Below are 27,388 nucleotides of genomic sequence, written 5' to 3'. Positions count from 1 at the left end.
TAAATTCAGAGGTTTTATTCTGTAAAGCACATATTTCAAACACAGAAAATTAATCTGGGAGTGAATGCCATAACAGATCAGCTACTGACCATCATGCAGCAAGGTAAGTGAGGTGGGTCCGCTGGCCCTCGTAACCCCACAGTGCCTGCAGGAGGGTTGAAAACCAGGATGCTGAATCCCTACATACTGCCAAAGAAAATGCAACCGAAATGCAGGCGCCTAGTAACGAGAAAAACTTACAAATAGAATCAAAACTGATTCAAGTCATACAGTGAAAGGACAAAAGGAAAAAGGAAAGAGATCAATATGATCTGAAACAACCATTTAATAGTAAGTTGCTAACCTTTTATTGGACCTCCAGTCCAAGATGCCTGAGGACGCGCCAGGGGGTCCTGTGCAGGGTCACTCAGAATGGCACATGGGCCCCAGATGGGATGCTTTTCTTATCCTGAGGTCCCCCAGCAGGATGTGGCAGAGGACTGGGCCTTGTCTGCAAGTGCCCGGATGTGAACAGGACTCTGGACTTCCTGAGATTCCACGGGAGTCTCTTCAGTTCCTAGACCTCTTCACTCATGTCCATGGCCACCATCCTTTATATGCCTGCCTGACTCTGGGTTTCCATAAAGATCTTTGAGAATTACCTGCTAGACAGACTGAATGCTGGATTTTAAAGTGTGTATCCTGGCCTCATGACAAGTCATACTGTCCAGGCATTTTTGGCACTTCCTTCCCTCATGCCTAACAGAGTCCTTCCTCCCCTGGCTACAGATTCCAGCTATTCCCTGTAATTAAAACAAGGGTAATTAATATTAGCAACAAGCTGGATTGAACAAACCAGTGAAATTGACTTTTGTCACCTTTCTCCTTCTCTGTTACTCTGCCAGTTATAAATCTATCCCTTTAACTCCACTTCACTGGGACTTTAATTCGGTAGCAGCTTAACCGAAAATCTGTTGGTCTTAATGATACTGATGTTTCTAAAGGCCAAGCTAAATTGCTTTTTCTCCATCTTGTCTCATAAAAGCCTCAAAGTCTCTAAAGAGAAAACTAAATGAACAGGTTAGCCACGCATCATGTAAGCAACTCATTAAAAAACTGGAGAGACAAGTATGATTACTGTGCTTGAAATGTACCAAAATGAAAAAAGGGGGGGTTATTAACATATTAAGTTACTACAGTGATTATTTTAACAGTCTTCAGTAAGAGCCCACAACTGTTTTCCATTCACGAATGCCTGGGATCACATGTTCTAGGCCAACTGTCTCAGGCTGCAGGACTGATTCTAATTTGGAGCAGACTCCAGACCTGAAGTTGAAGAAGAGAAGTGCTGACGGTCACGTCCAAGGTTTTAATTGCGCTTCTGCTCTACAACATTGCTTGGGAGAACACAGAAGTCAGTAATGACAATGAATTGTTAAGGCAAAGCGCTATTAGGAAAAAATATAGTAACAAGAAAGGACTAGAAAAGGTAATGTAGTTTGGTTTTTTTTTTACATGAAACTGGATTAGAAGGGAAAAGGGATAAAGGATCTAGATCATCCAAATGCCACAGGAAAGAAAAATGCTTTTGGTTTTCCTCAAACATGGCAGATCAGAACTGCTTTCCTTCCAATTTCACAGGCACCGTTTCATGTTACTGATCTGCCAGTTGCCCATGTCCTTCTGGAGATATGTTCATTGCATAAAAATATATGCAAAAAGTAAAAGGAAGAAAGAAAATCCACTCCCTCTTCAAAGAAGACAAGAAACTCTGCACAAGTATTAAACTAAGTCATCTTTCTGTTTCCATTCTGCCGTCTGCATTCCAGAAAACAGAACAGCTAATTTCTACTCTACTCAAGAGCCATTTACTTAATTTTTAAGCTCTTTGGAGTGAGGGTGCTGCTTTAACTTTTATAACAGAGGGAAGGGACAGAGAGAAAAGACAGTGAACATCCTGTCCCAACTCAACTCAGACAAGACCAGGTTCCTCACCATCCATGTGGAAAATGAAACTTAGATCTTTACTGTGTAGGTGATTTTCAATAGTTAACTTTTTACTCAAGATAAAAGCACAAGTCTGTCCTAACTAGAGTAGTATTAAAATGTGACTATTTTACTTTTCTTCTCAAAGAAAAAAAAACAAAAAACTAAGAAAGATAGGCATGTTTCCTTGCAAGCAAAACGGAGAAAAAGGGATTATTGTTGTTACCATGATTATTAAAGCCACAGACACATAAAATCCACAAAATGGATTGGTGGCTTTGGAAATGCAATATCACATCAAAGGTGCAGACTGTTTTGAACATTCTGTACATATCGGGCTGAAACAAGAACCAAAGCAAACCTCAACCCCGCCTAGCAATGAAATGCCCCTGTGACCTTGGTGAAGACGGCATGGTCTGCTCCGCAGCAGGGAGATCACAATCCTTGCTGGCGTTGTGCAAGATCATCACACCAAGTCCACAGGTGAGGCTGAAGGGTTCTGGCTGCACCCAGTGCGAAGCACGTGCATCATTGGACCAATTTCTGAATAGATTTTTATAAATATATACAAATCAGTTACAGGCACTTGAAATGTCTTTGGCTGGAATAACCCAACATTGCAAGATAATATATTCACAGAGTGTCCAGGCCCAGGCTGAGTTCAGCAGGCAATGATTATGGTTCTCTCAGTCTCTCTTAGAAAACAGGCAGTTGTGGGATTAGGCATCAGCCAAAGCCACCTAAGAGAGAACAAGATGAGCGATTTCATCACACAGCAAGGCCCAGGTAACTCAGCCCCACCAGCACCCTTAGTAGGTTCGGGTCTCCAACCAAACAGCAGGGAGCCATATGGCATGCATCAATCAGGCAGAGGAATTACTAATCCTTGAGAAAACAATCTCGCTTAACAGGGAATGAACATAAATCTCAAGTCTCCTGCAGGAAGCGGCCAATCTAGTGGAACCACCATGCTGAGACAGAGGTCACAGTTTTGGAACCATGGTCAGTTTTCTATGTGATGATTTCTCAAGCTGATAGAGGGGAAGCAGTCCTCGGGGACCGCTGCTCTCCAATAGGACTCGGAGAACAATTCGCAGTCAGTACCTCAAACCAGCTAGGGCATGGGTGTGGCTCAAGGTCCAACACCATGATTTAGGCTGAGGGCAGACCCATTTTCTCTGGAGGAAAGGTCCCACCAGCAGTAAACAGAATAAGGACTAAGCAGGACTTGCTGTCTCCAGAAATGTCCAGCAAATTGCTGGGCCAGCCCCCCTCCACGGCTCACCTTCTCAGGACAAAAGTCAGGATTGCTCTGACGCAATTTGCTGGGTCTGCCTTTGATAACCGCATAGCAAAACATTGTTATCACCATCACGAAGAGGAAGTAACTGGTGTGCATGAGATGCAAATTTATTAATGAACGGTCATCCTGAATAAAGAGAATAAACCAGACACATCTGCACTGAGTTACTGGAAGATTTTAATGCTAGGTTTCTAGAAACAAGGTTTCTCATAACCTCCAGACTTGCCTCAACATTAACTCTTAAACTGGAATGAGAGAGGTTTCTCTTTTGGTCGTCTCAACTATTAAAGCTGGATTGAAATCAAGAAGGTGTTCCTGGGACCACCCACTCCTTCCTAACATGACCCTCTGCCCTGGCTTCTGCATTCCCACTGCCCAAGAATACCCAGCCCCCGGGAAGCCCCAGATACCCCAGAGACCCAGAGGCTTTAACTCCTCCTACCTTTCTCTTCCATCCTTGCTCTCAGGTCACAAGGCTAACAGCCAAGCCTGTGTTCCTTCGCTACTCCTCCACCAAGAAGGCCTCTCCCCATGGGCAGCTTCCTTCCTTTGCCTTTCCCTCCTCTCTGACCTGCCACATGAGGTCAGTCACCAGGCCCGCCAGGCACTGTGTCCGGCATGCTTCCATTCCTTTTCCTTCACACACCTTCAGGCCTTGAAACATCAGCCTTGGGCTCCATCCCATAAACACATCATCAGATAGGCAGCCCAGTCTTCCTAACACACTGCTTTACTAAGACCATACAGCCCAAATGCAGAAAGTCTAAGCACCTCAGTGAGGAACAAATGGACTTCTGGGCCCTGGCATCTGCCCAGCATCCAGCCTGATCATTGTTCATTCCTGCAGGCTCCTAGCCTACCAAATGCCAAAACTAAATAGATGGAAGAGAAAAGAATCAGGCAAAAAGAAAAGAAATCTACCTAACACATACTGTCAGGAACAGAAGTAAGGACATTTACAAAAATCTGTGCAGTCTGTTAAAAGTGGGTTCAAGTCTAAGCAGGAAGCTAAATGAGCCCTTCAACTACTGGTCCAGATTATGGTGTCTTCCTCCTTATTAAGTAAAATCCTATCCAGTCCTCAGTATCTTTTTTTTTTTTTTTTTTTTTTTAAATTCATGAGACACAGAGAGAGAGAGAAGCAGAGACACAGGCAGAGGGAGAAGCAGGCTCCCTGCAGGAAGTCCGATGTGGGACTCAATCCCAGATCCCAGGATCACGACCTGGGCCAAAGGGAGGCGCTAAACCATCGAACTACCCAGGCGTCCCCACCAGCCCTCAATATCTAACCAAAGACTCATCTCCTCTGATTTACTTCTACCTTTCTGAATTCCAAACTATTTACTGCTCATATTGGCACTAGCCAAATACTCCCCGAGTGTCTGTCCCAATGAGTAGATGGTGCGAGCATCCCTCGTGACCCTGATGAGTCAGGCACAGGATGGCTGCTTGACAAATATCACTACTGATGGCCAACACAGAAAATGAAGAACACAGGCAGAGTTTACTTAAACTAAAATGGTGGCATATTTTTCTAAGCCTCCACTACTCCACCTAGTCTCCTAGCCCAACTGGAAATCTAGCATGGCATGGGCTAAGCTAACACAAGGAGGTAAAGAGGACCTATACTAACAGTTCTCAGATACAGGAAGACAGACAAACAGACACACACACACACACTATTCTTCTCACTTACGTCTGGAACAATAACTGTAAGCTTGGGATTTAAAGCATGATAGACTTTTCCAATGGCCCCCTTATAACACCAGAAAGGATTGTAATCTTGAGCGTATTTTGTGTTGGCATCTCTGGCAGTTGTGAAGATCTTGTACCAGAGCGTAGCGTTGCTGTAAGTGTCAGGAACACAGTGTGGTGGCTGTCTGCAGAGGAAGAGAAGAAAAGACTCACGCTCAGTAGCCTGAGACCTTACCTGGGTCTCCTCCACAGCCCTGGCGCAACACTGAGCACAGCCACAGGTGAGGAAAAGAGAAATCAGAGACATACATTTCCTTAAGATGAACACCATTATAGTTTTAGGTCAGATTTTTTTTTTCTTTAATGTAATAAATCCGTTAACAGAATAAGAAATAGGCATCCACACCCATGGTTCCCTTGCCTATGATGTAGCCAAAGAGAGAATTCCTTTTAAGCCCATTTTTATAAATTATCTAAATTCTTAGTCACAACTGGAAGTTTTATATACAAACTTCTCCATCAGATATTATAACCAACAGCAAATAATATTTACCTTATCTGATCTTGTCCTACAAATCTCTAAGTGTCTAGAACAGATAAATCTCAAACTCTTTTTTTGTTTTTTTTTTGAGAGAGTGACAGGGCAGCCTGGGTGGCTCAGCAGTTTAGCGCTGCCTTCGGCTCAGGGTGTGGTCCTGGGGACCCGGGATCAAGTCCTGTGTCGGGCTCCCTGCATGGAACCTGCTTCTCCCTCTGCCTGTGTCCTGTGTCTCTGCCTCTCTCTGTGTGTCTCTCATGAATAAATAAATAAAATCTAAAAAAAAAAAAAAAAAAAGAGAGAGAGAGAGAGAGTGACAGAGCCCACACATGTATATATGGGAAGGGGCAGGGGCAGAGAGAGAGGGAAAATCTCAAGCAGACTCCACGCCCAGTGCGGAGCCCTACGTGGGGCTTCATCTCATGACCCTGAGATCAAGACCTGAGCTGAAATCAAGAGTTGGATGCTCAATAAACTGAGCCACAAAGGTGCCCCCCAGGGTAATTATCATTATAGAATTAGTACCCGCCGGGACTTACATGTGAAGCTCTACCTTTCAGATTCCTTTTTTTTTTTTTAATTTTTTTTTATTTTATTTATTTATGATAGTCATACAGAGAGAAAGAGAGAGAGGCAGAGACACAGGCAGAGGGAGAAGCAGGCTCCATGCGCCGGGAGCCTGATGTGGGATTCGATCCCGGATCTCCAGGATCGCGCCCTGGGCCAAAGGCAGGCGCCAAACCGCTGCGCCACTCAGGGATCCCTACCTTTAAGATTCTAAATTCAACTTAAGTAATCCATAGACAGGTCTGGCTATGAGAATTCTACAAAGTACTTTACTGCAAGCCATCCTGAGAACCTGCTGAAGCACCCCAGTCATAGTCATGGTAAATGGAGCTTCTGACATGCACCCGCTAGGCTAAAGAAAACACTTACACAGTGACAGGGAACACCCCAGGGTTGGCTGTGAGGGTCATGCAGGCAGTGAACACCACCTGCTCACAGTGGCCATGAAGCGCACAGTCATCTGAGCTCCAAGCTGTAGGCAGGGTAAAGGTAATGTTTATCTCCTCATGGGCTTCTCTGCCTATGAAAGAGAAATGTGGGGGAAGGGGTTGGTAAATAAAGGTAAGAACTCATATATTTATTATACCCAGGATTTCAATGAATCCTGGAATCAAACCCACCCAGGACCCCCTATCAGCCCAAAGTGAGATGTCTGCCTTTGTGGGATTTCAGGAACAGGAGTTCTGAGTGGGACTCTGAGGCCTGCTCACCTGGGAGAGCCATAGTGTGGCAAACAGATGGGGTCTGCTGTTAGCCTGGACCTGGAGACGCAGGGCAACAAGGACCCACAGTGCCCAAGGCGGAAAGCTGGGGGCTGGGTGAGTTATTATCATTGCTGTTTTAGCACTTGTACTGTTTAGCACTCATGCCGTTTTCAAATTGTTTCTTATATGTATCATTTCACATAAAACGTACCACTATCCCACAAACATGACCAAAGAAGCATTACTGTTCCCCTTTCAGATAGGGGCAGACTCAAGGATCAGAGGGTCTAACAAGACTTTTCAGGTCAGGGAACTGGCGAGGGATTAAGAAGCTTCACCAAAAACCAAGGTGCTCTAACACCACAGCAGAAGGAAAAGGTCCGTCTGCTACCCAGAAGTCACCCTTGCCTCTTTCCTGTGGGAACAAATCTCACCTGTAAAAGCCATCAGGACAATGCCAGGCACTCCTAAGTTCCTCTACGGACTTTAAGAGGCTTTTGGTAACAAAGGACCAGAAATTATTCTTCAAGGTCCAAGGCTCCATATGAAGCCTTTCCTAATTACTGCAGCTTCCATTACTTTCTCAGCATTCTCTTGAATCACTGACAGTCTGTCATGGTCAGAGGGCACTACTGGTCAAAGGGCAGTATTCAATGTTTAGATATTTATTTTTAACATTACTCAATTAACAAGCACTTAATGTAGAATTTCTTTTGTACCAGGAACTATTGTGTTTGATAAATTAACTCACATTATCCTTTTCTCTTCCATAATCTTAAAATTCTAATTGGACAAATCTTAGGCTTTCTTTATAGATCTTCGCAGCAGCTAGCACAGTGCTGAGCTAATGTGGGCATTCAAAACTCTGTAGAACAGTAACAATATTTGTAGTATGTATTGAAAACTCCAAGATGAAAACCAGAATAAAAAATTTGTGTTTGTAAGTATTAAAACCAGAGCTAGGCCTTAAAGTCTCTTTTTAGTTGCTTTTACTGAGAACTCACTATATACAAAGCACTCTACGTGAAGATGTGGTAGACACAGAACGTTCCTTCTTGACTTCATGTAGTTCAAACTCAACAAAAAAGGAGTATGTAAAAGTAAAAATAATCTGATGAGTGAAAACCACATACTACTCTACTAATACTCTGCCTTCAAAAGAGTTGCTGCCAAAGAAAATCTGAAAGGAAAATGGCTCTACTCACATACCTGAAAGTCCAATCTGATGCCCTAAAATGGTCGAGTACAGATGAGTGACGTTGCGAGAGTACCCTCCAAAGGGTTTCAGTGGGTCCAAGGTTAGGGTGATCGCAACTGAGATGTTCACTGGGCCTGAGTCCTCCAGGGCCTGCGGGGACTGGGTGGACACTCTGGCCTGCCCACTGGTCACTGTGCTCTCCGGAGTCGTGGTGTCATTTGTGAGGTGCTTCAATGTTTCGTTCTCTGATACACATAAGTCCAAATCGTTAAACCGCAGCAGAAATGTATTCCAATCCTGCAGTATAATGAAACAGAAGGAAATGAGTGTGAGCAGTCTAAAAGCGCCGCCACCGCACCCTACAGCCATGACCTCTGGGTAGTGTCACAGGGCCACAGAGTTAATCACTGAAAATAACAATGACAATATAGCCATCAGCATCTTCTTGCATTGGTATAATAGTGCTGGTTTTCGGGATCCCTGGGTGGCGCAGCGGTTTGGCGCCTGCCTTTGGCCCAGGGCGCGATCCTGGAGACCCGGGATCAAATCCCACATCAGGCTCCCGGTGCATGGAGCCTGCTTCTCCCTCTGCCTGTGTCTCTGCGTCTCTCTCTCTCTCTCTGTGACTATCATAAATAAATAAAAATTAAAAAAAAAAAAAATAGTGCTGGTTTTCCAAACCACTCGCATATTCACAATCTAAAATGTGAACTATTCACTAGTATGAGATATTAAATAAAGTAGGAGATTAAACCTACTTATTCAAGAAAATGTGTAAAAAAAAAAAACAAAACAAACCCAAAATAGCATATTATACTTACAGAAAATGATCTAGCTTGAGAACCAAACTTAAAAACAAAGCTTGACTCAAAGTAGTAAAACATTAAAAGCATTAATCCAAACTCCTAAGCAGTTATGATTATTTTTTATTTTTTAAAAGATTTTATTTTGAGCACAACGTGGAATGGCACTCAAACTCACAACCCTGAGATCAAGTTGCCCACTTCACTGACTGAACCAGCCAGGCGCCCCATGTTCGTTATTTTAAATAAGGCTGCGTTGGAGCACCCAGCTGGCTCAGTTGGAAAAGCATGTGACTCTTGATCTCGGTGGGAGTCCTGAGTTTGAGCCCCACGCTGGGTGCCGAGATTAAATAAATAAAACTAAAAACAGATAAATAAATAAGGCTGCCTTAAAATAATTCCTCAAAAGGTCAGTTCTATACATCTTACTCTCTCAGAATTTAAAAGTGCAGTCAATACCAATGTTCACGTGGTCCATTTTCTCTCTTGTCATGGACTTTGGAACATAACCACCTTAGGAAAAGTTTCAAAAAGGACGAGAAAAGATGTTTTCAGGCATATCTTAATATCTGTCTTGATGGTTTAAATCATAAGCAATTTTAAAAACACATAAGACTGATAATGTCATGATTAACCTGAAAGCAACATAGTAAAGTACCCACCTAGTTCTATTTTAATTTAATTTTCACAGAAACACAGAGATGAAGTCAGGCTGAAATGGCAACCACAAACTAGCCTAGGCTGTCACATTAACTTCTTTCTCCATGCAACATTAATCTCCAAAAAGTTGCCAAATGTGAAGACAAACCAAGTCACATTCCCAATTACTTTACACCAGCCTTGACTAAAAATGCTACGAGGTATCCCTGGCCTTCCTTCAGGGAGATGGATCTGAGGCTCAATCTCCCATCCCCTTATCAGGCTACCTCTTGAAAAAACCCTTTCCTTGCTGCATTAAAAAAACAAAAAAACAGCCATCTGAGCAACCCTCAAGTAATCAAGAGAGTCTACCTTTTTTCTTTTTTTTAAAGATTTATTTATTTTATTCAGAGAGAGAGAGAGAGAGAGACTGAGAGGTAGAGACACAGGCAGAGGGAGAAGCAGGCTCCACGCAGGGAGCCCAACGTGGGACTCGATCCCGGGTCTCCAGGATCACACCCCAGGCTGCAGGTGGCGCCAAACCGCTGCACCACCGGGGCTGCCCAAGAGAGTCTACCTTTAAAGCATCGATGTGTATGGCATTTAGTAAGACTGCAACTAGATATACCAAATTATGGTTCTCCCCAATCCCACAAACTTAGACTACTCAAAAACATTAGGTTTGGAAATGAACATTCTAGTCTCGGATCCCTTCAGATTCCAGACATGAGAGAACTGAGGCCCAGAGCAACTTTATGGATCCCCTAATTCCACAGTTGAAAGCAGAAGCAGGATTAAGTTTCTTGATTCACAGCCCCAAGCTTTTCCCATATTCCTAAGATCCTCATTTGAAAATAAAATCACTAAGTTAATCATAACTAGAGTTCTGCAGCAGCTTGGTGCTGCTTTCCTGGCGACCTCAAGTCCATTCTGGACAGTCAGCTGAAGCCAATGTCAAGGCCGCATTTTGACTATTAAGGACTAATTATCCAAGTTACTTCTTAATCACTTGCCTTGGCCAAGTGTTCAACATGGCCTTGGGCTCTAAGGGAAAGCAATGCCAGGATGCTGCAGAGCCCTGGTTGTGACTAGAATATTCATTTCCAGTCCTAATGTGGGTGCAGCAGCCTATTTGTACAGCCTTTAAAGATTCAGGCAGAGTCAGAAAAGAGGGAGAACTGAGCCAGCCAGTATGTTTCTTGGTTAGAAACTCTTTAAAAGGGTTTCATGGCAGAAGTAGCTAAAGCTCGTTACTTAAACTGTGTGAGAGAGTTCACTCGTGAAGGTGGTCCCTCCTGCCAAGGTATTCTAGGATTCAGAATACCACAGAGAAAGCCCTGATCCCCCTGACACTGAGTAGCACCCTCCCCTCAGGGACAAGGCACACACAGTGCAGGAACAGTGTGATCTCAATCTCCACCCCCATTCCCACTCCCACTGAGGCACACAACCAAGAAGAAAAAGGATAAGAGAAGGCACTCCAGGAATCTAAGGCAGGAACTCACTTGTCCTAAAAGAAACTGTGCCCACAAGTAACTTTACCATATCATTAATTCAGCATAATTTCTAACATGTAAAATACATTTATTAATAGGTACATTTTTAATGTTATTACCTATTATTAATAGGTACATTATCATTCCCTACATTAGCAATACCCTAATAATTTACTTAAATTGACCACAATGTAAAATCTAGAAGGCAAGGTTGTAGGTAACTGAAGTTCAGCTTATTAAAAAAAGACAAATATATGTGGAAATAAGATTGAGCTTTCTATTTCTTTAGTATTCCTTCTCAGGCAATGATAAAACTATCATATTGGTACAGCTAATAAAACTCCATGAAGAAAAAAAAAAAAAAAACCTCCATGAAGACATATGGCTTCAAGAAAACAAATGTCTACGGTTTTTAAAAATAGCAATTAGCTAACTTAAGACTTTAATAATAAATTTATAATTTATTAATTTAATAATAGCAAATATGTTAGTTCTCTATGTTCTTGACACAATTTACAAATAAACTTTCCAAAATACATTATTTCATTACTGAAAGTCTGAAACTGGCAACATTGCTTGTCTGACCAGATACTAACAAAGAGAGTCACAGGGAGATGGAAGACAAAAGATTCTGAAAAAAATGCTTGCTTTTTCACTAGGTTAGAAAGAAAGGTGTGTGGAGCGCCCAAGGGTATTCTCTGACTGTCAAGGTCTGGCCAGCCTGAGAGAATGGAGAACCTACATACCTCTGCCATTTCCGGTGACTTAATCTCCTTGATTTTGAAGAAATAGCCCAAGGTCAGGAAAGCTATTGCCATGGCGCTGACACTGATCATAAAGACCACGAGGGGAGGCCGGCTGCTGATGTACAGCTTCAGGTTCTCCAGGGGGTTGATGCTGAACATTATTCTGATCAGCTCCACCTGAAAGGGATTAATCATTAGACTTACGGATTGACTTCCCCATAGAAACCCTACGATCCCTACAGTTGTTTCCTTTAATGGCGCTGGGGGGTGATGAGGTCACTCACCACTGAACTTGAGAAACGTTTAAACCACTCCAAAGACAAAGGAAAAAACACAAAATGTGAACTGTCACTATGCCAAAGTGGTAAGATCTTAAAAGCTATGCATTTCCCTCTTTCCATTTAAATCTTCTAATTATTCTACAATGAACACTTGCTGTTTCCATAAAGACTATTATAATAGCACTTGATATTTCCACTTAAGATAATGCTGAGGTAGGTCCGTCTTGGGCCACAAATGATGCTAACATGTACAGAAGGAAAGCGAGGGTGTTCTCATTTCCTACCACTGAAGGGTTCTGTCCTGTTCACTGCTGCCCTCACACCCATCCCAGCAATTGGCACAGAAAGACACGTGATAAACGCTTAATTGTACCATTCCCCTGCTTAAAGCCCACCGCAGGCTTCCCGTAGTACCTAGGATAGGACTAAGGACAGCTCCATCACAGCCCACAGGGTTTCAGGACCCAGAAGCCCCACCAGCTCAACGACTACATGTCCAGCAACTTCCCGTTCTCCCTCACTGGGCTCTGGCCACACTGGCCTTGCTATTTTCTAGGACCAACTTGTCATGGTCTGCAAGGAAGTCAGCTGGGACTTGCACGGGGACTGTACTGAATCTATAGATCAGTTTGAGGAATACTGCCTTCTTAACAATACTGTCTTCCAGTCTGAGAACCTTCCCATTTTTTCAATTTTCTCTAATTTATTCCAACCAGTTTGTAGCTTTCAAAACATATGTTTACACTTTTTTTGCCAAATGTATTCCTAAGTATTTTATTCCTTTTAGGATTTTTGGACATGTTCTACATGAAGGCATTGCCCCAAAATTTCCATGTGCTGGCTCTTCTTAAAATGCAGGTTTCCACTCAACAGTCAACTCCTCAGAGAGGCCTTCCCTGACTACCCTCAGCCCCTACCTCTCAGCATTCTGCTTTAATTCTTTCATACTGGTTAGTGCCAGTCAAGAATACAACCAATTTTCTACTTGTTTGCTGTTTCTCATCCCTGGTTTCTGAGCTCTATGACAGCAGAAATTTTTCCAATCTTCTTCACTGCTATAGCTCTGGTCCCCAGCCCCTAGAACAGGAGCTGACACATATGAGCAATTATCTATATGAACAGATTATAACACTAAAAAAAAAAAAGCAACTAAAAAATATCTGTAACAATTTTTTTTCAAAGGTTTTATTTATTTATTCATGAGAGACACAGAGCGAAAGGCAGAGAGGTAGAGGGAGAAGCAGGCTCCATGCAGGGAGCCTGATGCCGGACTCGATCCCAGGACCCCGGGATCACACCGAGCCAAAGGCAGATGCTCAACCGCTGAGCCCCCCGGGTGTCCCTGTAACAACTTTTAAATTTAAGAGGGAAAACGTTCATCAACACCCTCTAAGAACTAATAGCAACCACTTGCAATAAGCCAGGCTGTGTATTCCTTCATCCTTACAAGTGTCCTGTGAAATGGAAAATAATATCCTTTGTATTCTTCCCAGAGCAACATCCATGCATGTTTTGTGCTTACCACAGACAGCTCTCTCTATATATGTCCAGATACAGTTACTGGTATTGCATATGGAAACTTGTAGAAAATGATATATTGAGTATACCCTTGTGCTACTTTCACTCAACATTCTGTTTCTGAGTTTTATCTCTGAACTATGTAGATCAATCTACTGAATTTACCTGCTATATAGTATACAACTGTTTTCCTGGACGGAGGAGCCCAGCAAGGTTCTTCCCAGTTTCCTCACCAAGGCCCTGCAGCAGGCACAAGAGTGGCTCTAGGTCACAGGGTGGGCCCATCGGCAACCTAACCTGGTCATGTCAGGCAGCTCTCCAAGAAAGTCCTACCAGCAATGAAAAGGCTTGCTCCATTTCCCAACATTCATACCAACACTTGATAATCTAAAGCAAATCTTATTGATTTGGACCAACAAGATCGATGTGAAATGTTATATTATTTTAAATTGCATCTCCCTCAAACTGAGTTTCTTTATCAGCCATTTAGGTTCTTCCTAAGTAAACCGCCTGAATCTTTGGCCACTTACTAGTTAAGATGCTTGTCTATGTCTTATTAACGTTCAGGAGTTCTTTTTATATTCCGGATACTAAGGCTTTTCCAGTTTTTTACATGTAACTTCTTCAAGTCGGTGGATTTCTTTTTATATAGTTTATGGTATCTTTCTCCATACAAAAGGTTCTTGAATTTTTAAAACAGCTTTATTGATATATAATCACATACCACACAATTCATCCATTCAACATATACAATTCATAGAATTTGGCAACCTTCACTATAATCAATTTTCAAACATTGTATCTCGTAAAGAAACCCCATACTCTCTAGCAATAACCCCCTATTCTCTCCAGCACGAAGGCAACCGCTAATATACCTTGTCTCTACAAATTTGCCTATTCCAAACCTGTCAAATGAATGGAATCATAATACATGGCCTTTGGTGACTGATACAAAAAGATACCCCCACATCATAGGTCAACAGGAAATACAAATTAAAACAACAATGTAGGGGATCTCTGGATGGCTCAGCCGTTTAGCGCCTGCCTTCAGCCCAGGGCGTGGTCCTGGGGACCCAGGATGGAGTCCCACATCAGGCTCCCTGCATGGAGCCTGCTTCTCCCTCTGCCTGTGTCCCTGCCTCTCTCTCTGTCTCTCATGAATAAATAAATAAAATCTTAAAAAAAATAATAAAACAACAGTGTAATACCACTACATTTGCTAGAATGGCCAAAACCTAGAACACTGACAATACCAAATACCAAGAAGGATGTGGAGCAACAGGAACTCTCATTCACTGCTGGGAGAAACGCAAACTGGTACAAGCCCCCAGAAGACAGTTTGGTGATTTCTTACAAAACTAAAACATACTCCGAACCGTAAGATCCAACAACTGCACTGCTTGGTATTTGCCCAAAGGAGTTTAAAACTTATATCCACCCAAGGGCACTGGAGTGGCTCAGTCGGTTAAGCATCCAACTCTTGATTTTGGCTAAGGTCATGATCTCCAGGTCCTGAGTCAAGCCCCAAGTCAGGCTCCCTCCTGGGTATGAAGCCTGCTTGGGATTCTCTCTTCCTCTGCCCCTATCCAGCCCTTAAAAAACTTATGTCCACACAAAAATCTGCACATGGATGTATATAGAAGTATTATTCAAAATTGCCACAATTTGGAAACAACCTAGCTATCTTTCGGTAGATGAATGGATAAATTGTGGTATATCCTAACAACAGAATATAGGATTTGCCACTAAAAAGAAATGAGCTAGGGGTGCCTGGGTGGCTCAGCGGTTGAATGTCTGCCTTTGGCTCAGGGAGTGATCCCGGGTTCCAGGATCAAGTCTCTCATCAGGGTTCCCTGCAGGGACTCTGCTTCTCCCTCTGAAATAAATAAATAAATAAACAAAACAAACAAATATATAAATCTTTAATAATAATAAAAAGGTAAAAGGAAATGAGCTATCAAGCCATGAAGGGGGTGGGGCTTAAATGTATATTACCACATGAAAGAAGCCAATCTGAAAAGGCCACATACTGTATATAATTCCAAGTATATGACGTTTTAGAAAAGGCAAAACAATGGAGCCAGTAAAAAGAATAGAGGTTGTGGGGCGGGATGGGAGGTAGTGATGAACAGGTGCAGCACAGAAGATTTTTAGGGCAGTGGAAATACTCAGTATGATACTACAATGGTAGATGTCACTATAAAATTGTCCAACCCCCAGAATATACAACACCAAAAATGAGCCTTAATGTGGACTCGGAATGATAGTGATGTGTCAAGGTATGTTTTATTTTTACAACTTTAACTAATGTATCACTCCGGCAGAGGATGCTGACAACTGGGAAGACTGTGAAAGTGTGGGGACACAGTGTTTTATAGGAAATCTCTGCACCTTCCTCTCAATTTTGCTGTGACCCTAAAACTGCTTTTAAAAACTTGTTTCTTACTCGGGGAAACGAACTAGGGGTGGTGGAAGGGGGGAGGAGGGCGGGTGTTGGAGGGGAATGGGTGACGGGCACTGAGGTGGACACTTGACGGGATGAGCACTGGGTGTTTTTCTGTATGTTGGTAAATTGAACACCAATAAAAATTAATTAAAAAAATAAAAATAAAAATAAAAAAATAATAATAATAAAAACTTGTTTCTTGGAAACTACAAATGTTGGAGAGGATGTGAAGAAAGGGGAACCTTCTTGCACTGTTGATAGGAATGTGAACTGGTGCAGCCACTCTGGAAAACTGTGTGGAGGTTCCTCAAAGAGTTAAAAATAGAACTGCCCTATGGCCCAGCAATTGTACTGCTGGGGATTTACCCCAAAGATACAGATGCACTGAAAGACCTAGGCACCTGCACCCCAACGTTTCTAGCAGCAATGTCCACAATAGCCAAACTGTGGAAGGAGCCTCGTTGGTGTCCATCGAAAGATGAATGGATAAAGAAGATGTGGTGTATATATATACAATGGAATATTACTCAGCCATTAGAAACAACAAATAAAAAAAAATAAGAAAGAAAGAAACAACAAACACCCACCATTTGCTTCGACGTGGAAGGAACTGGAGGGTATTATGCTGAATGAAGTAAGTCAATCGGAGAAGGACAAACATTATATGGTCTCATTAATTTGGGGAATATAAAAAATAGTGAAAGGGAATAAAGGGGAAAGGAGAGAAAATGAGTGGGAAATATACCAGAGAGGGAGACAGAACATGAGAGACTCCTAACTCTGGGAATGAACAAGGGGTATTGGAAGGGGAGGTGGACGGGGGGATGGGGTGACTGGGTGATGGGCACTGAGGGGGGCACTTGACAGGATGAGCACTGGGTGTTATACTATATGTTGGCAAATTGAACTCCAATAAAAAAAAAAATACAAAAAAAAAACCCCAAAACTTGTGTCTTTCTTAAAAAAAATAAAATAAAAACCTAGAAATGATATTACTTAAGAGTCATAAGATTCAGAAGCAAAACATCAACAGCAGAGTTCCATACATTTATTTAAAGTTACGAGCCTCCAGTGGTTTAGTGCCTGCCTTCCGCCCAGGGTGTGATCCTGGAGTCCCGAGATCGAGTCCCACATCGGCTCCTTGCGTGGAGCCTGCTTCTCCCTCTGCCTGTGTCTCTGTCTCTCATGAATAAATAAAATCTTAAAAAAATAATAAAGTTATGAGCCTCTTCTATATGTTTATATAGAGTTTACTAAGAAAACAAAATCTGAATCATATGTAAAAATAAACATCTGGAACTACAATTATGAAACATCTATAAAAGCAGAAAAATCTAAAATAAGTTCACTTCTAGAGAAAACTAAGTCATTAAAACCATGTCACACCAGAAGGTAAACATAGGTACCTACAAATTGGCAAATAATGTCAACACAACTCTTTTAATTAGAGAAAGTTCCAAAGGAGGCCAATTGTATTCACTTAAAAGTAAAAGCTTTATTTTGTTATTTATCTTTTTATTTTAAGGGAGAACGTGCGTGTACATGCATGAGCAGGGAAGGAGCAGAGAGAGAATCCCAAGCAGCCTCCACACCCAGCCCAGAGCCCAACACAGGACTTAATCTCAGGACTGAGATCATAAACTGAGCCAAAATCAAGAGTCAGACGCTTTACCGACTGAGCCGCTGACTGCTAAATCTAAATTTAGCAGATCTTAAATTTAGCAGATTTTAAGATCTGCTAAGCCACTACCTGTGACCTCAAGCTTTTTATTTTTTAATAAAACAATTAAAAATCAAAATATTTCAAACTTAAAATTCCTACCATTCAAAAGCACTTTCAAATGTGAAATTAACAAAAGCTACACAAATTCATTTCCTCTGCAAAGAATTACAAGAAAATTTCTGTAATCTTCGCTATAGTAAATGTTACTTTTAATTAAAGATTAAATTGAGTTCTGTAGAAGAGGAAAAGTAGAGAGAAAGCATACTATCTGGCCCCCTCCCCTAAATTTATCCCAACTTCAATTAGAGACTTTCACAAAGATAAAGAGAGAAACCACCAGGGCTGTGACGCTGCCCCCTGGAAAAGTCCAGAGATTTAAGAAACCCAGAGCAGAGCCAAGAAGCAATTTCACGAGCACGTGATTAAAGTCTATTGACAAAGTACCTAGAGCTCTGCGATTAGTTCAATGACAACACTAAACATTAGATGGCAATTAAAGCAGGCAAAAGGCAATACTAAGATTATCAGAAATTTACCTCAAATAAACCACAAGTTAGGAAAAACACCAGTTACTTTAAAAGGGGAGAGAAAAAGGGCTATTAAAACTTTCTAGAGATGAATTTGGCCACACATATCAAGAAGCATTAGAACCCAGCACCCTTCTACTCTGCTAGTTGACTTCTAAAACTTCACCTGAGGGATCCCTGGGTGGCGCAGCGGTTTGGAGCCTGCCATTGGCCCAGGGCGTGATCCTGGAGACCCAGGATCGAACCCCACGTCGGGCTCCCTGCATGGAGCCTGCTTCTCCCTCTGCCTGTGTCTCTGCCTCTCTGTCTCTCTCTGTGTGACTATCATGAATAAATAAATAAAATCTTAAAAAATAAATAAATAAATAAAAATAAAAATAAAACTTCACCTGAGAAAAAACTTAATGCTGGAAAACAGAGATTTAACCTAAGATAGTTATCTCAGGACTATTTAAAATAATAAAGGAAAAAAAACCCAAAAAACTGGATATCCAACAACAGCAGGGCAATGGTTACAGTATGACACATCCTAAGAAGAAACACTACTGTCATTAAACACACAGGATCTACAATAACACACACAGAATGAGGCTCTTCAGGGTTCTTTAGAGCATGTGTGTATACGAGCACCCATATAGGAAATAAGGCAAATAACATAACCTCGAAATGTAAACAGTGGTGGTTTTCTCTAGCTGGTGAGATTACATATATCTTCTTTCCCTTTTTAAAAAATTTCCGGGATCCCTGGGTGGCACAGCAGTTTGGCGCCTGCCTTTGGCCCAGGGCGCGATCCTGGAGACCTGGAATCGAATCCCACATCAGACTCCCGGTGCATGGAGCCTGCTTCTCCCTCTGCCTATGTCTCTGCCTCTCTCTCTCTCTCTCTCTCTCTGTGTGACTATCATAAATAAATAAAAATTAAAAAAATAAAAATAAAAAAATAAAAAAGTTTCCATAAGTATACATTCCCTTTGTAATAGTTTCCTACAATAAAATGTATAAATATGAATATCTTTGATAGATCCAGCTGGTCTTGCGGCCAAAATAAAACTTCATTAAATTGTAATTATATTCACTTTCTTCATTAATAAAAGTGATTGGGGTGCCTGGGTGGCACAGTCGGTTAAGCATTCAACTCTTGGTTTTAGCTCACATCACGATCTCAGGATTGTGGGATCTTGAGCCCCTTGTTGGGCTCTGCACTCCATGCAGAATCTGCCTGAGACTCTCTCTCCCCCCCCCACCCCTCCTGCTTGTGCTCTCTCTCTCTCTCTTAAATAAATCCTTAAAAAAAAAAAATAATAATAATAATAATAATAAAGGTGATAAATAGGATAAGTAACAATTTTCTTAAACCAAACTAGAAAAAAACACAGGAAACAGGATGGTCCTCCAATATACCTGGGTGCTAAAGAAAGACAAAGCTTAACTTGCACTGATTTGTACTCAGAGGGATCTATGAAAAACCCATGAATAAAATAACAAAGAATATTTAGGTGAGGTTCCTCCAGACAACCCCGTACTGTGTGCTCCCAAGGCAAGTGGTGCACAGGGGGAGACCACAGAGGGGAAGAGGTGACCATGAGCCACAGAGGTGCCCAGGATGGTAAGGTAAGTCTTGTGAGGCAAGAGAGAAAAGCTTCGAGAAAGAGGAGGTATTGAGAAGTGAATCAGGAGCGAGAAAAGATCTCCGAGTCTCTCAGAGTACTTATAAAGTACTCAGGTGAAACTGAGCTTGCATTATCCTCCACCTGGCAAGATCTCTGGTGACCTCTAAAACCACAGTCCAGCAGAGGGAAATCAAATGGAAGAACAGGGATTAGAGATAGGCAACAGGTGAACACCACTGCTTCAAATAAAAGGGACCAGAGACAGTGAGGAAATTGACACTGTGACTGCAACCAAAATATGCAACTTTGTAACATGGTTTAGTATTTTTTTTAGAAAGAAAGGAAGCTAACACTGCTTGTGCCAGATAATAAGCCCTTTCGCAGGGTCTCCCTCTCTCCAAGTATACCACAGAGCTACCCGCCCATGTTTAAAACTGCAATCTAGGGCAGCCTGGGTGGCCCAGTGGTTTAGCGCCGCCTTCAGCCCAGGGCGTGATCCTCGAGACGGAGGATCGAGTCCCACATCGGGCTCCCTGCGTGGAGCCTGCTTCTCCCTCTGCCTGTGTCTCTGCCTCTCTCTCTCTCTCTCTCTCTCATGAATAAATAAAATCTTAAAAAATAATAATAAAAAAATAAAACTGCAATCTATAACTAGAATTTAAGATCAGCTAAACCACTAACTGTGACCCAAACCAAAAAGTTCACTTTACATGAACAACAAAACCACTGTTCATCTTAAACCGGATTTTCGGCCTAAGGCTAAATGGGAAATTTCTTAAAGTTCTCCTATAAAGTCATGTCCTTTTCAAAGTTTGGAAGAGACTGGGGGAGGGAAGGGACACAGGGACAATGAAAGGGGAAGTTTGGAGAGCCTGTCCTGTATGCCCACCCCAGGAAATACACTGTTCTTGCGCTAAAAGAACAGCAGGAACTCACCTGGATGTGGGAGAGGGGCTCACTTTGAATGTAAAAATTAAAGTAGCAGTTCTCAAATATCCTGAGCATTAATGGATGTGACACCATTAATCGAACACTTAGAAGAGATGAGGGCACTTGCTGGGATCAAAAAAACTCTGGGCAATCTCAAGCACTCAGCTACCATCCTTCTTCCTGAGTGTAGACAGAACAGGCCTTCAGAGAGGCAAAAAAAAAAAAAAAAAAAATGTAGTCATGATGAAGACAACAAAGGAAAACTTCCAGGTCTCCAGTGAGGTCACAGATGCTAAAGCCAAAATCAGAATTGCAGTCCTTAACTCACCTCCCTGCAGTGTTGGACACAGAGGGTCACGTCTTCCACCTCCAGGGCCTCATTCTCCAGGCTTTCCTTTTGCTCACCTGGCCACCCTTTCCTTCTCATTCTTCTTCTAGAGCTACTGCCCCCCCACCACCACCTCACCACCACACACACCCCCATCCCCCGCCGGAACTCATGGCTGGGCCTCTGCTCTAGGCAGACACACTCAGTCACAGCTTCCTGTCAATTTTCTACATTTGTCTCCCACCCCAGATCCAAATATCCACCTACTTAAGCTCTCAACCTAGCCAACCCACAGGTACCTTGGGGCAACAAGGTCAAAACTTATACAACGTTCAGATCAGCTCCTCCTCATGATAAGACATAGCCATCTACCCCGTGACCACTGGCAGCCATAGCCATCCCCGAGTCTCTCCCACAGGCACCAGTCTTGGTTCCCACCTGGTAAATGTTTCTCACAAGCAGCTGTTGCTCCAGCCACATGGACACTGCCTTCTTCAGCCCAACTGAAAGCCTAATGTATCCTGCTCACGTTGCCTCCCATTTCCATGTCTCTGCGCTCCCCCTACATCAGGCACTGCCTGACACGGAGCAGGTGCTTAACAAGAACATCTAACATTATACTGTCCACTTTTTATAAAAGAGGCACACCGTTCTAGGAATTTTGCACATATTGTATACGATCCTTATTTACGACATCTATATTTCAGACGAGAAAATTAATGCCTAAGGAAGTGAGCTAACTTAACCAAGGTCATACAGGAGTAAATGAACCTGAAATCAAATCCACTCAGCCTCCAGAGGCAGCACATTAACCACTAAGCACACTACTGCCTCCCAATAAATGAGACGGGTTTGGATAAGAGTCAACCCTAGTCAACTCCCCATCAAATGAGATAAAACCAGAGTATCCATACAATTTTGCAATTAAGACATCAATAGTTGGGACCCCTGGGTGGCTCAGCAGTTGAGCGTTTGCCTTCGGCTCAGGGCCTGATCCCGGATTCCCGGGATCGAGTCCCACATCAGGCTTCCCGCATGGAGCTTGCTTCTCCTTCCTCGGCCTGTGTCTCTGCCTCTCTTTCTGTGTCTCTCATGAATAAATAAATAAAATCTTTAAAAAAAAAAAAAAAAAACATCAGTAGTGATAAAAGCAAAAGCCCTTTCACTAAGGTGATGTGATGAAGGCAGAAACCAGACTACAAAGGGCTAAGGAGAGAGTATCATTTTTAACAGCTACTACTTAAAATATGCCCTGTCCCAGGCACCATGCCAAGTGCTTTACAAACATCATACTCTTTAATCCTCACAAGACTGCTAGGTGGATACTCCTATCCTGATTTTATGGAAGAGGAAACGGAGTCAAAAGAGGTTAAGTAATTTGTGCAAGGTAATAAGTGGCAGAGACAGACTCTGACTTAATTCATCCGACCCCAAAAGCTGTGTCATCAAGCATAATAAATACCAGGGTTGATAAATACGTTTCAAGTCCAACGCCAAGTTGAAAAAAAAAGAAACAAACAAAATTTTCATATGCCATAGATATATAAAGTGTTTTTAGTCGTGGCCTTCAATAAAAACACAAGATTTTTTTTGAAGTTTAAGACAGTTAACCTATTTTCCATCTCCTTAAGCAAGGCAATTCATATCTCAACTCTCATCAATTAGAGTGTAAAGCAAAGATGAGTAGAATCTTCGGTCAATGAGTTGTTTCTCAAGCTAATACAATCCAGTGTAGAAAAGACTTTCACAAGAACTCAAGTTTAAATGATAAAAAGAGAAATTACAACAAGAAGCATAGAGTTTTCATTGGTAATAGTGCATTTGCAACACTAACACTCAAATAAAAACAAAAAAGAAAGAAACATGGGCTGACATAATCACATTTGTAACCAGACTTATTTCCAAAATTCAGACTCAAACTGTATTTCTACTCACTTATAATTAATGAATGCATGGCTCCATTTCCAAAGTCATAATATAAAATCACGGTAACTTCGAACATGCCCCCCTCCCTTTTTTAAAAAATTAATTCACCACAGTTCGGAAATGGAAAATAATTTATCTTTGTTCTTTAATTTTTTTAAACTGCTGACCATCTTAAAAACCAAATTAAAAGTACCCCGAGGTTAACGTTTAATGACCTGGGAGTTTACTTAACAGATATTAAAAAAAAATAAATCATGAGTGATAACAAGATTAAATCAACACTAAACATTCAATATGAAATTATAACAGCCAAATTCAGTGTAAAGACTGGGAGATGTTGTGAAAACAGCACTTTTAGCCAAACAGCATAAAAGTCCAACGGGCAAATGACCATATTTTGTGTCATCACCAAAGGTTGTTATAGTCCCCAGGACTACACTTAGGTCCGTAATTATACACAAACCTCAGACCTCTTGTCAAATTTATTCAATTTGTACTGCGGGAAAGATAATTTAAAGATTTCTATATCAAAATAAATCCAAAATGAAAAATTAATTTGCTAAAAACTCTCTTTCCTCCATTTCCTTTTTTATCACTATAATACTGAGCTCATTTTAACATTTTTATTTTTTTTAATTTTTTTTTTATTTATGATAGAGAGAGAGAGAAAGAGAGAGAGGGGCAGAGACATAGGCAGAGGGAGAAGCAGGCTCCATGCACCGGGAGCCCGACGTGGGATTCGATCCCGGGTCTCCAGGATAGCACCCTGGGCCAAAGGCAGGCGCCAAACCGCTGCGCCACCCAGGGATCCCTCATTTTAACAGTTTTATTTAAATTTTAGTTAAGATATAGTAATATTAGTTTTGGGTGTACAATTTAGTGATTCAACACTTAAGATATATCACCCGGTGCTCATCACAAACAGGGCCCTCCTTAATCCCCATCTTCTACTTAACCCATCCCCCCACCCATCGTCCCTCTGGTAACCATCAGTTCTCTATAATTAAGATTCTTGCTTGGTTTGTCTCTTTTTTTCCACTATGATCATTTGTTTCTTAAATTCCACATATCCTTTTTCTTTTTTTTTTTTTTTCATTTTAACAGAAATGTCATAGTAAATTGCTTTTTAAAAAGCCCTCTTAAAAACAGAAATAAAAAATAAAAAGCCCTCTTACATGGCAACAGAATTCTGCAGTATGTTATTGACAAAAACATCCTGCAGACAGGCCCATCCTTATACTAACCACGGCCTTATACTAACCACTAAACCACGGCCCCTATTAAAACCACTCTTTTTCAGATGTTTGTCCTTAACGAGGAGACACAGCAATGGGTAGAAACAGAAGAAGAGGGATCCCTGGGTGGCGCAGCGTTTTGGCGCCTGCCTTTGGCCCAGGGCACGATCCTGGAGACCCGGGATCGAATCCCACGTCGAGCTCCGGTGCATGGAGCCTGCTTCTCCCTCTGCCTATGTTTCTGCTTCTCTCTCTCTCTCTCTCTCTCTCTCTCTCTCTCTCTGTGTGACTATCATAAATAAATAAAAATAAAAATAAAAACTTAAAAAAAAAAACGGAAGAAGAGTCTAAAAGAAGCATTAAAAAGTTAAGCCAGTGAGGTCCTGAGACTAGTCATAATGTTGCAGAGCAATGACATGGCATCCTATTTGAATGGCTTCAAAGGTTCTTGGACAATACTGGGTAGAAAAAATGCACATGTCTGGGAAGTGAACTAAATGTCAGTAAAAACACTTAGGAACTGGCTAAAGATCTTGCCACCCATCACTTGGCTGCAGCCAGAGTGGCAGAGACCACACGAGCTGTGTTCTCCCAAACTAAACACAAGCACAAAAACAACTTGCAGACACCAAATTTCCTGATCGTTAATACTAGACAGAAATCACAATCAGCCTCTTTTTCACAGTCCTTAAAATAAGTTAAGCACTGCTTTTTGTCACTGGCTGCAGAGCAGAACAAAAGAAACCGATCAAATGAAAACAATTCTTTAGAACCCAGAAATCTACCAGAAGCCAGACTGGGTAGCCTATGCTTTTTCTTAGAAAAGCATTTAACTGCTGCTTGGGGCTCAGTGGGTTAAGCCTCCGACTATTTCAGTTTCAGATGATCTCAGGGTCCAGGGTCCTGGGACAGAACCCTGAGTTGGGCTCTGCACTCAGCAGGGAATCTTGAGGACTCGCTCTCGCTCTCCCTCTTCTCCTGCCCCCCACTCGCTCTCACTCTCTCTCAAATAACTCAATCTAACAACAAGCAAGAAAGCAAGCAAGCAAACAAGAAAAGTATTTAACCCTTAACTGACTACTGACAATGATTCTAGGCTCCTATTGTCCAGCTACCTAACTAAGTGCTGTCCCACCAACTGAGCCTGGCTTTTTCATTTCCCAGTTAATTCTCAAAGACCCAAATCCTCCAGATGCTGAGCTGAGGTCCACCTCAAAGCCACTTCCTTTATGAAGCCTAATCATAACAAAACCCCTAATAAGGAACGCCTGGGTGGCTCAGCAGTTGAGCGGCTGCCTTCCGCTAGGGTCCTGACCCTGGAGCCAGTCCTGCTTTGGGCTCCCCGCAGGGAGCCTGCTTCTCCCTCTGCCTCTGTCTCTGCTTTTCTCTTTCTCTGTCTTTCACGAATAAATAAGTGAAATCTTTTAAAAAACAAAACAACCCTAATAGTTTTATCTCCATATGGCAATTACATCCTGCCACTTTTTATAACCTATTGCTTTTTCTAAGTAAGTTCCCTGCAAGAAAAACTGTATTTGCATTAAGTTCTTGCCTCTCTTCCTGTAGCAGCTGCAGCTACAGCCCAAACAGAGGTGTGTGCTTGATCAGCATTTGGGGATCTCAGTACCCAGGCGTGGGGGGCAGCCCCCCTTCCAGGCGATCTCAATCAGAACAGAGAAATTCTTCCCGCACCTCCACTAGGAAGTCAACACAACGGCCTCCTTATCCAGGAGAGCAAACATGTTTGGAGTCATGAAGTACGTCTCAGCTACACAACAGGTCTATTTCCCTTTCTTAAATGAGGAAGCTGGAAGGTGTTCTTACCCTTTGCGCAATTCCATATACAGACGGGAGACAGACGCTCAGACCCCAATCTAACCGGGAGCTTTCGGGTCAAAACAATTTATTAAATATTCGTCATCAAATTAATCAAATTCCAGCGCTGGAATTCGTCCTCCCACTGCCTCCCACAGCGGCCCACCTTCGAGGCAGGAAAGTAGCGGGTCGGGAGGAGCCACGATCTCCGGCCTCGAAGCAGGCTGCAGAGCAGCTCCCCATTCATCGCTGAGCGAGGGCTGCGCCGCTGGTCGGCAACAAAACCGCGGGCACCGGGTTCTTGAGCGAAGGCCCCTCACCGGCTGTTCCCCGTCACGGCGTTCACACAATTCAAGACGGCACAACAGGCTTGTTTTTATTCCTAACGGTGCTCATCAAGAGAAGCAAAACTACGTGCCTCTAGATGACCCTGAAGCCACTCCTCAGCTTGTTTTGTTAAAATACGAGTGGAGCTCCTAAACCGCTCCTCTCTGGGTCTTCACCAACTTCCACGCACACAAAAACGCTCTCTCAAGTTTCCGCACAGACGTCTCTCCCCCACCGCCCTCTGAGGACGGAGAAGCGACGCGAACACGACCCAAACTCAAAGAGGGCAAACGACCACATGTTCCGCGGGCCAAGTCCCAGTTACCCAGGCCGCAGGCCCGTAGGTGGAGGCCCGGCCATCTCGAGGGCGGCGGGCGGCGGGCGACCAGGCCCAGGCCGGCGGCGCAGGCCAGGCCCGGCCAGCGCGGAGCGACGCCCCCAGCGGCGAGGGCCGGGGCGGGGGCGGGGGCTGCGGCCCCCGGGGGCGCCGGGGACGGGGACAGCCCGCCAGAGTCCGCCCCCACCCAGCGCGGCCGGCTCCCGGCGCCCGCCCGGCTCAGCTCACCCCGCCCCGGCTCACCCCGCCCCGGTGGGCAGCGGCGCGCCCCGGGCCCGGCCCGGCCAGCTGCTCGGCGGACGCCCGCGGCCGCTCACAGCTCACTCGCGGCGGCGCGCGGCGGGCCCGGGGCCGCTCGGCACCATCGTCTCCGCGGGGCCCAGGCGAGGCCCACAGGCCAGTCCGGCTCACGCCGTGGCGACAGACTCGTCCCGGGCTCCGGCTGCCGTGGTTTCCGGGTAGGAAAAAACGCCACCGCCAACGCCGCCGCGACCTCCGACACCTGGCGTCCGACGGCGGCGCGGCCGGGACAAGCTTCCGCAGCCGCGAGCGGGCGAGTCCACGCCCCCTGGCTGGGTCACGTGGGGGGCCGGCGTGTGACTGCGAGGGCTGTGCGCGTAGACGTGGGGCGCGTGCCGGGCGCGCGCGCGTGTGTGCGAGTGTGAGCGCGGTGTGAGGATGGCATCGCGTCGAGTGCGCGTGTGTGCCCCCGCGCGCCGCCGTGCAGGCCT

At 43.5% G+C, this 27,388-nt stretch overlaps 1 protein-coding gene across 4 annotated transcripts; it reads right to left on the bottom strand.

Moving 5' to 3' along the window:
- Positions 1–27,388, bottom strand: TMEM248 (transmembrane protein 248). 4 transcript variants are annotated; one of them, XM_072752779.1, is made up of 7 exons: positions 26,975–27,388; positions 11,655–11,831; positions 7,982–8,267; positions 6,438–6,588; positions 4,965–5,148; positions 3,251–3,394; positions 1–2,705 (listed from the first exon to the last, which is right to left on the bottom strand). In XM_072752779.1, the coding sequence occupies exons 2-7, from the start codon at positions 11,811–11,813 to the stop codon at positions 2,685–2,687; spliced, it is 945 nt and encodes a 314-aa protein (XP_072608880.1). In that variant the 5' UTR covers positions 11,814–11,831; positions 26,975–27,388; the 3' UTR covers positions 1–2,684. The 4 variants fall into 4 exon arrangements, with proteins under 4 accessions (XP_072608880.1, XP_072608878.1, XP_025873267.1 ...); XM_072752777.1 differs by having other exon boundaries at positions 26,901–27,182; XM_026017482.2 differs by lacking the exon at positions 26,975–27,388 and adding an exon at positions 26,160–26,769.

This window comes from Vulpes vulpes, chromosome 3 (assembly GCF_048418805.1).
Source record: "Vulpes vulpes isolate BD-2025 chromosome 3, VulVul3, whole genome shotgun sequence".
NCBI classification, from domain to species: domain Eukaryota; kingdom Metazoa; phylum Chordata; class Mammalia; order Carnivora; family Canidae; genus Vulpes; species Vulpes vulpes.
Note: the sequence above shows the minus strand (reverse complement) of the source record. Positions and strands in the feature narration are given on the sequence as shown.

Excerpts from the sequence above, each read along its gene's own strand:
- TMEM248 (XM_026017482.2), bottom strand. The coding sequence starts at position 26,240 with ATGAATGGGGAGCTGCTCTGCAGCCTGCTTCGAGGCCGGAGATCGTGG. Across the intron at positions 6,589-7,981 it reads GCATCAGATTGGACTTTCAG|GCAGAGAAGCCCATGAGGAG; the intron begins GTATGTGAGTAG and ends TCTCTTTCATAG. Across the intron at positions 5,149-6,437 it reads GGGGTGTTCCCTGTCACTGT|ACAGCCACCACACTGTGTTC; the intron begins GTAAGTGTTTTC and ends CTTCCTCTGCAG.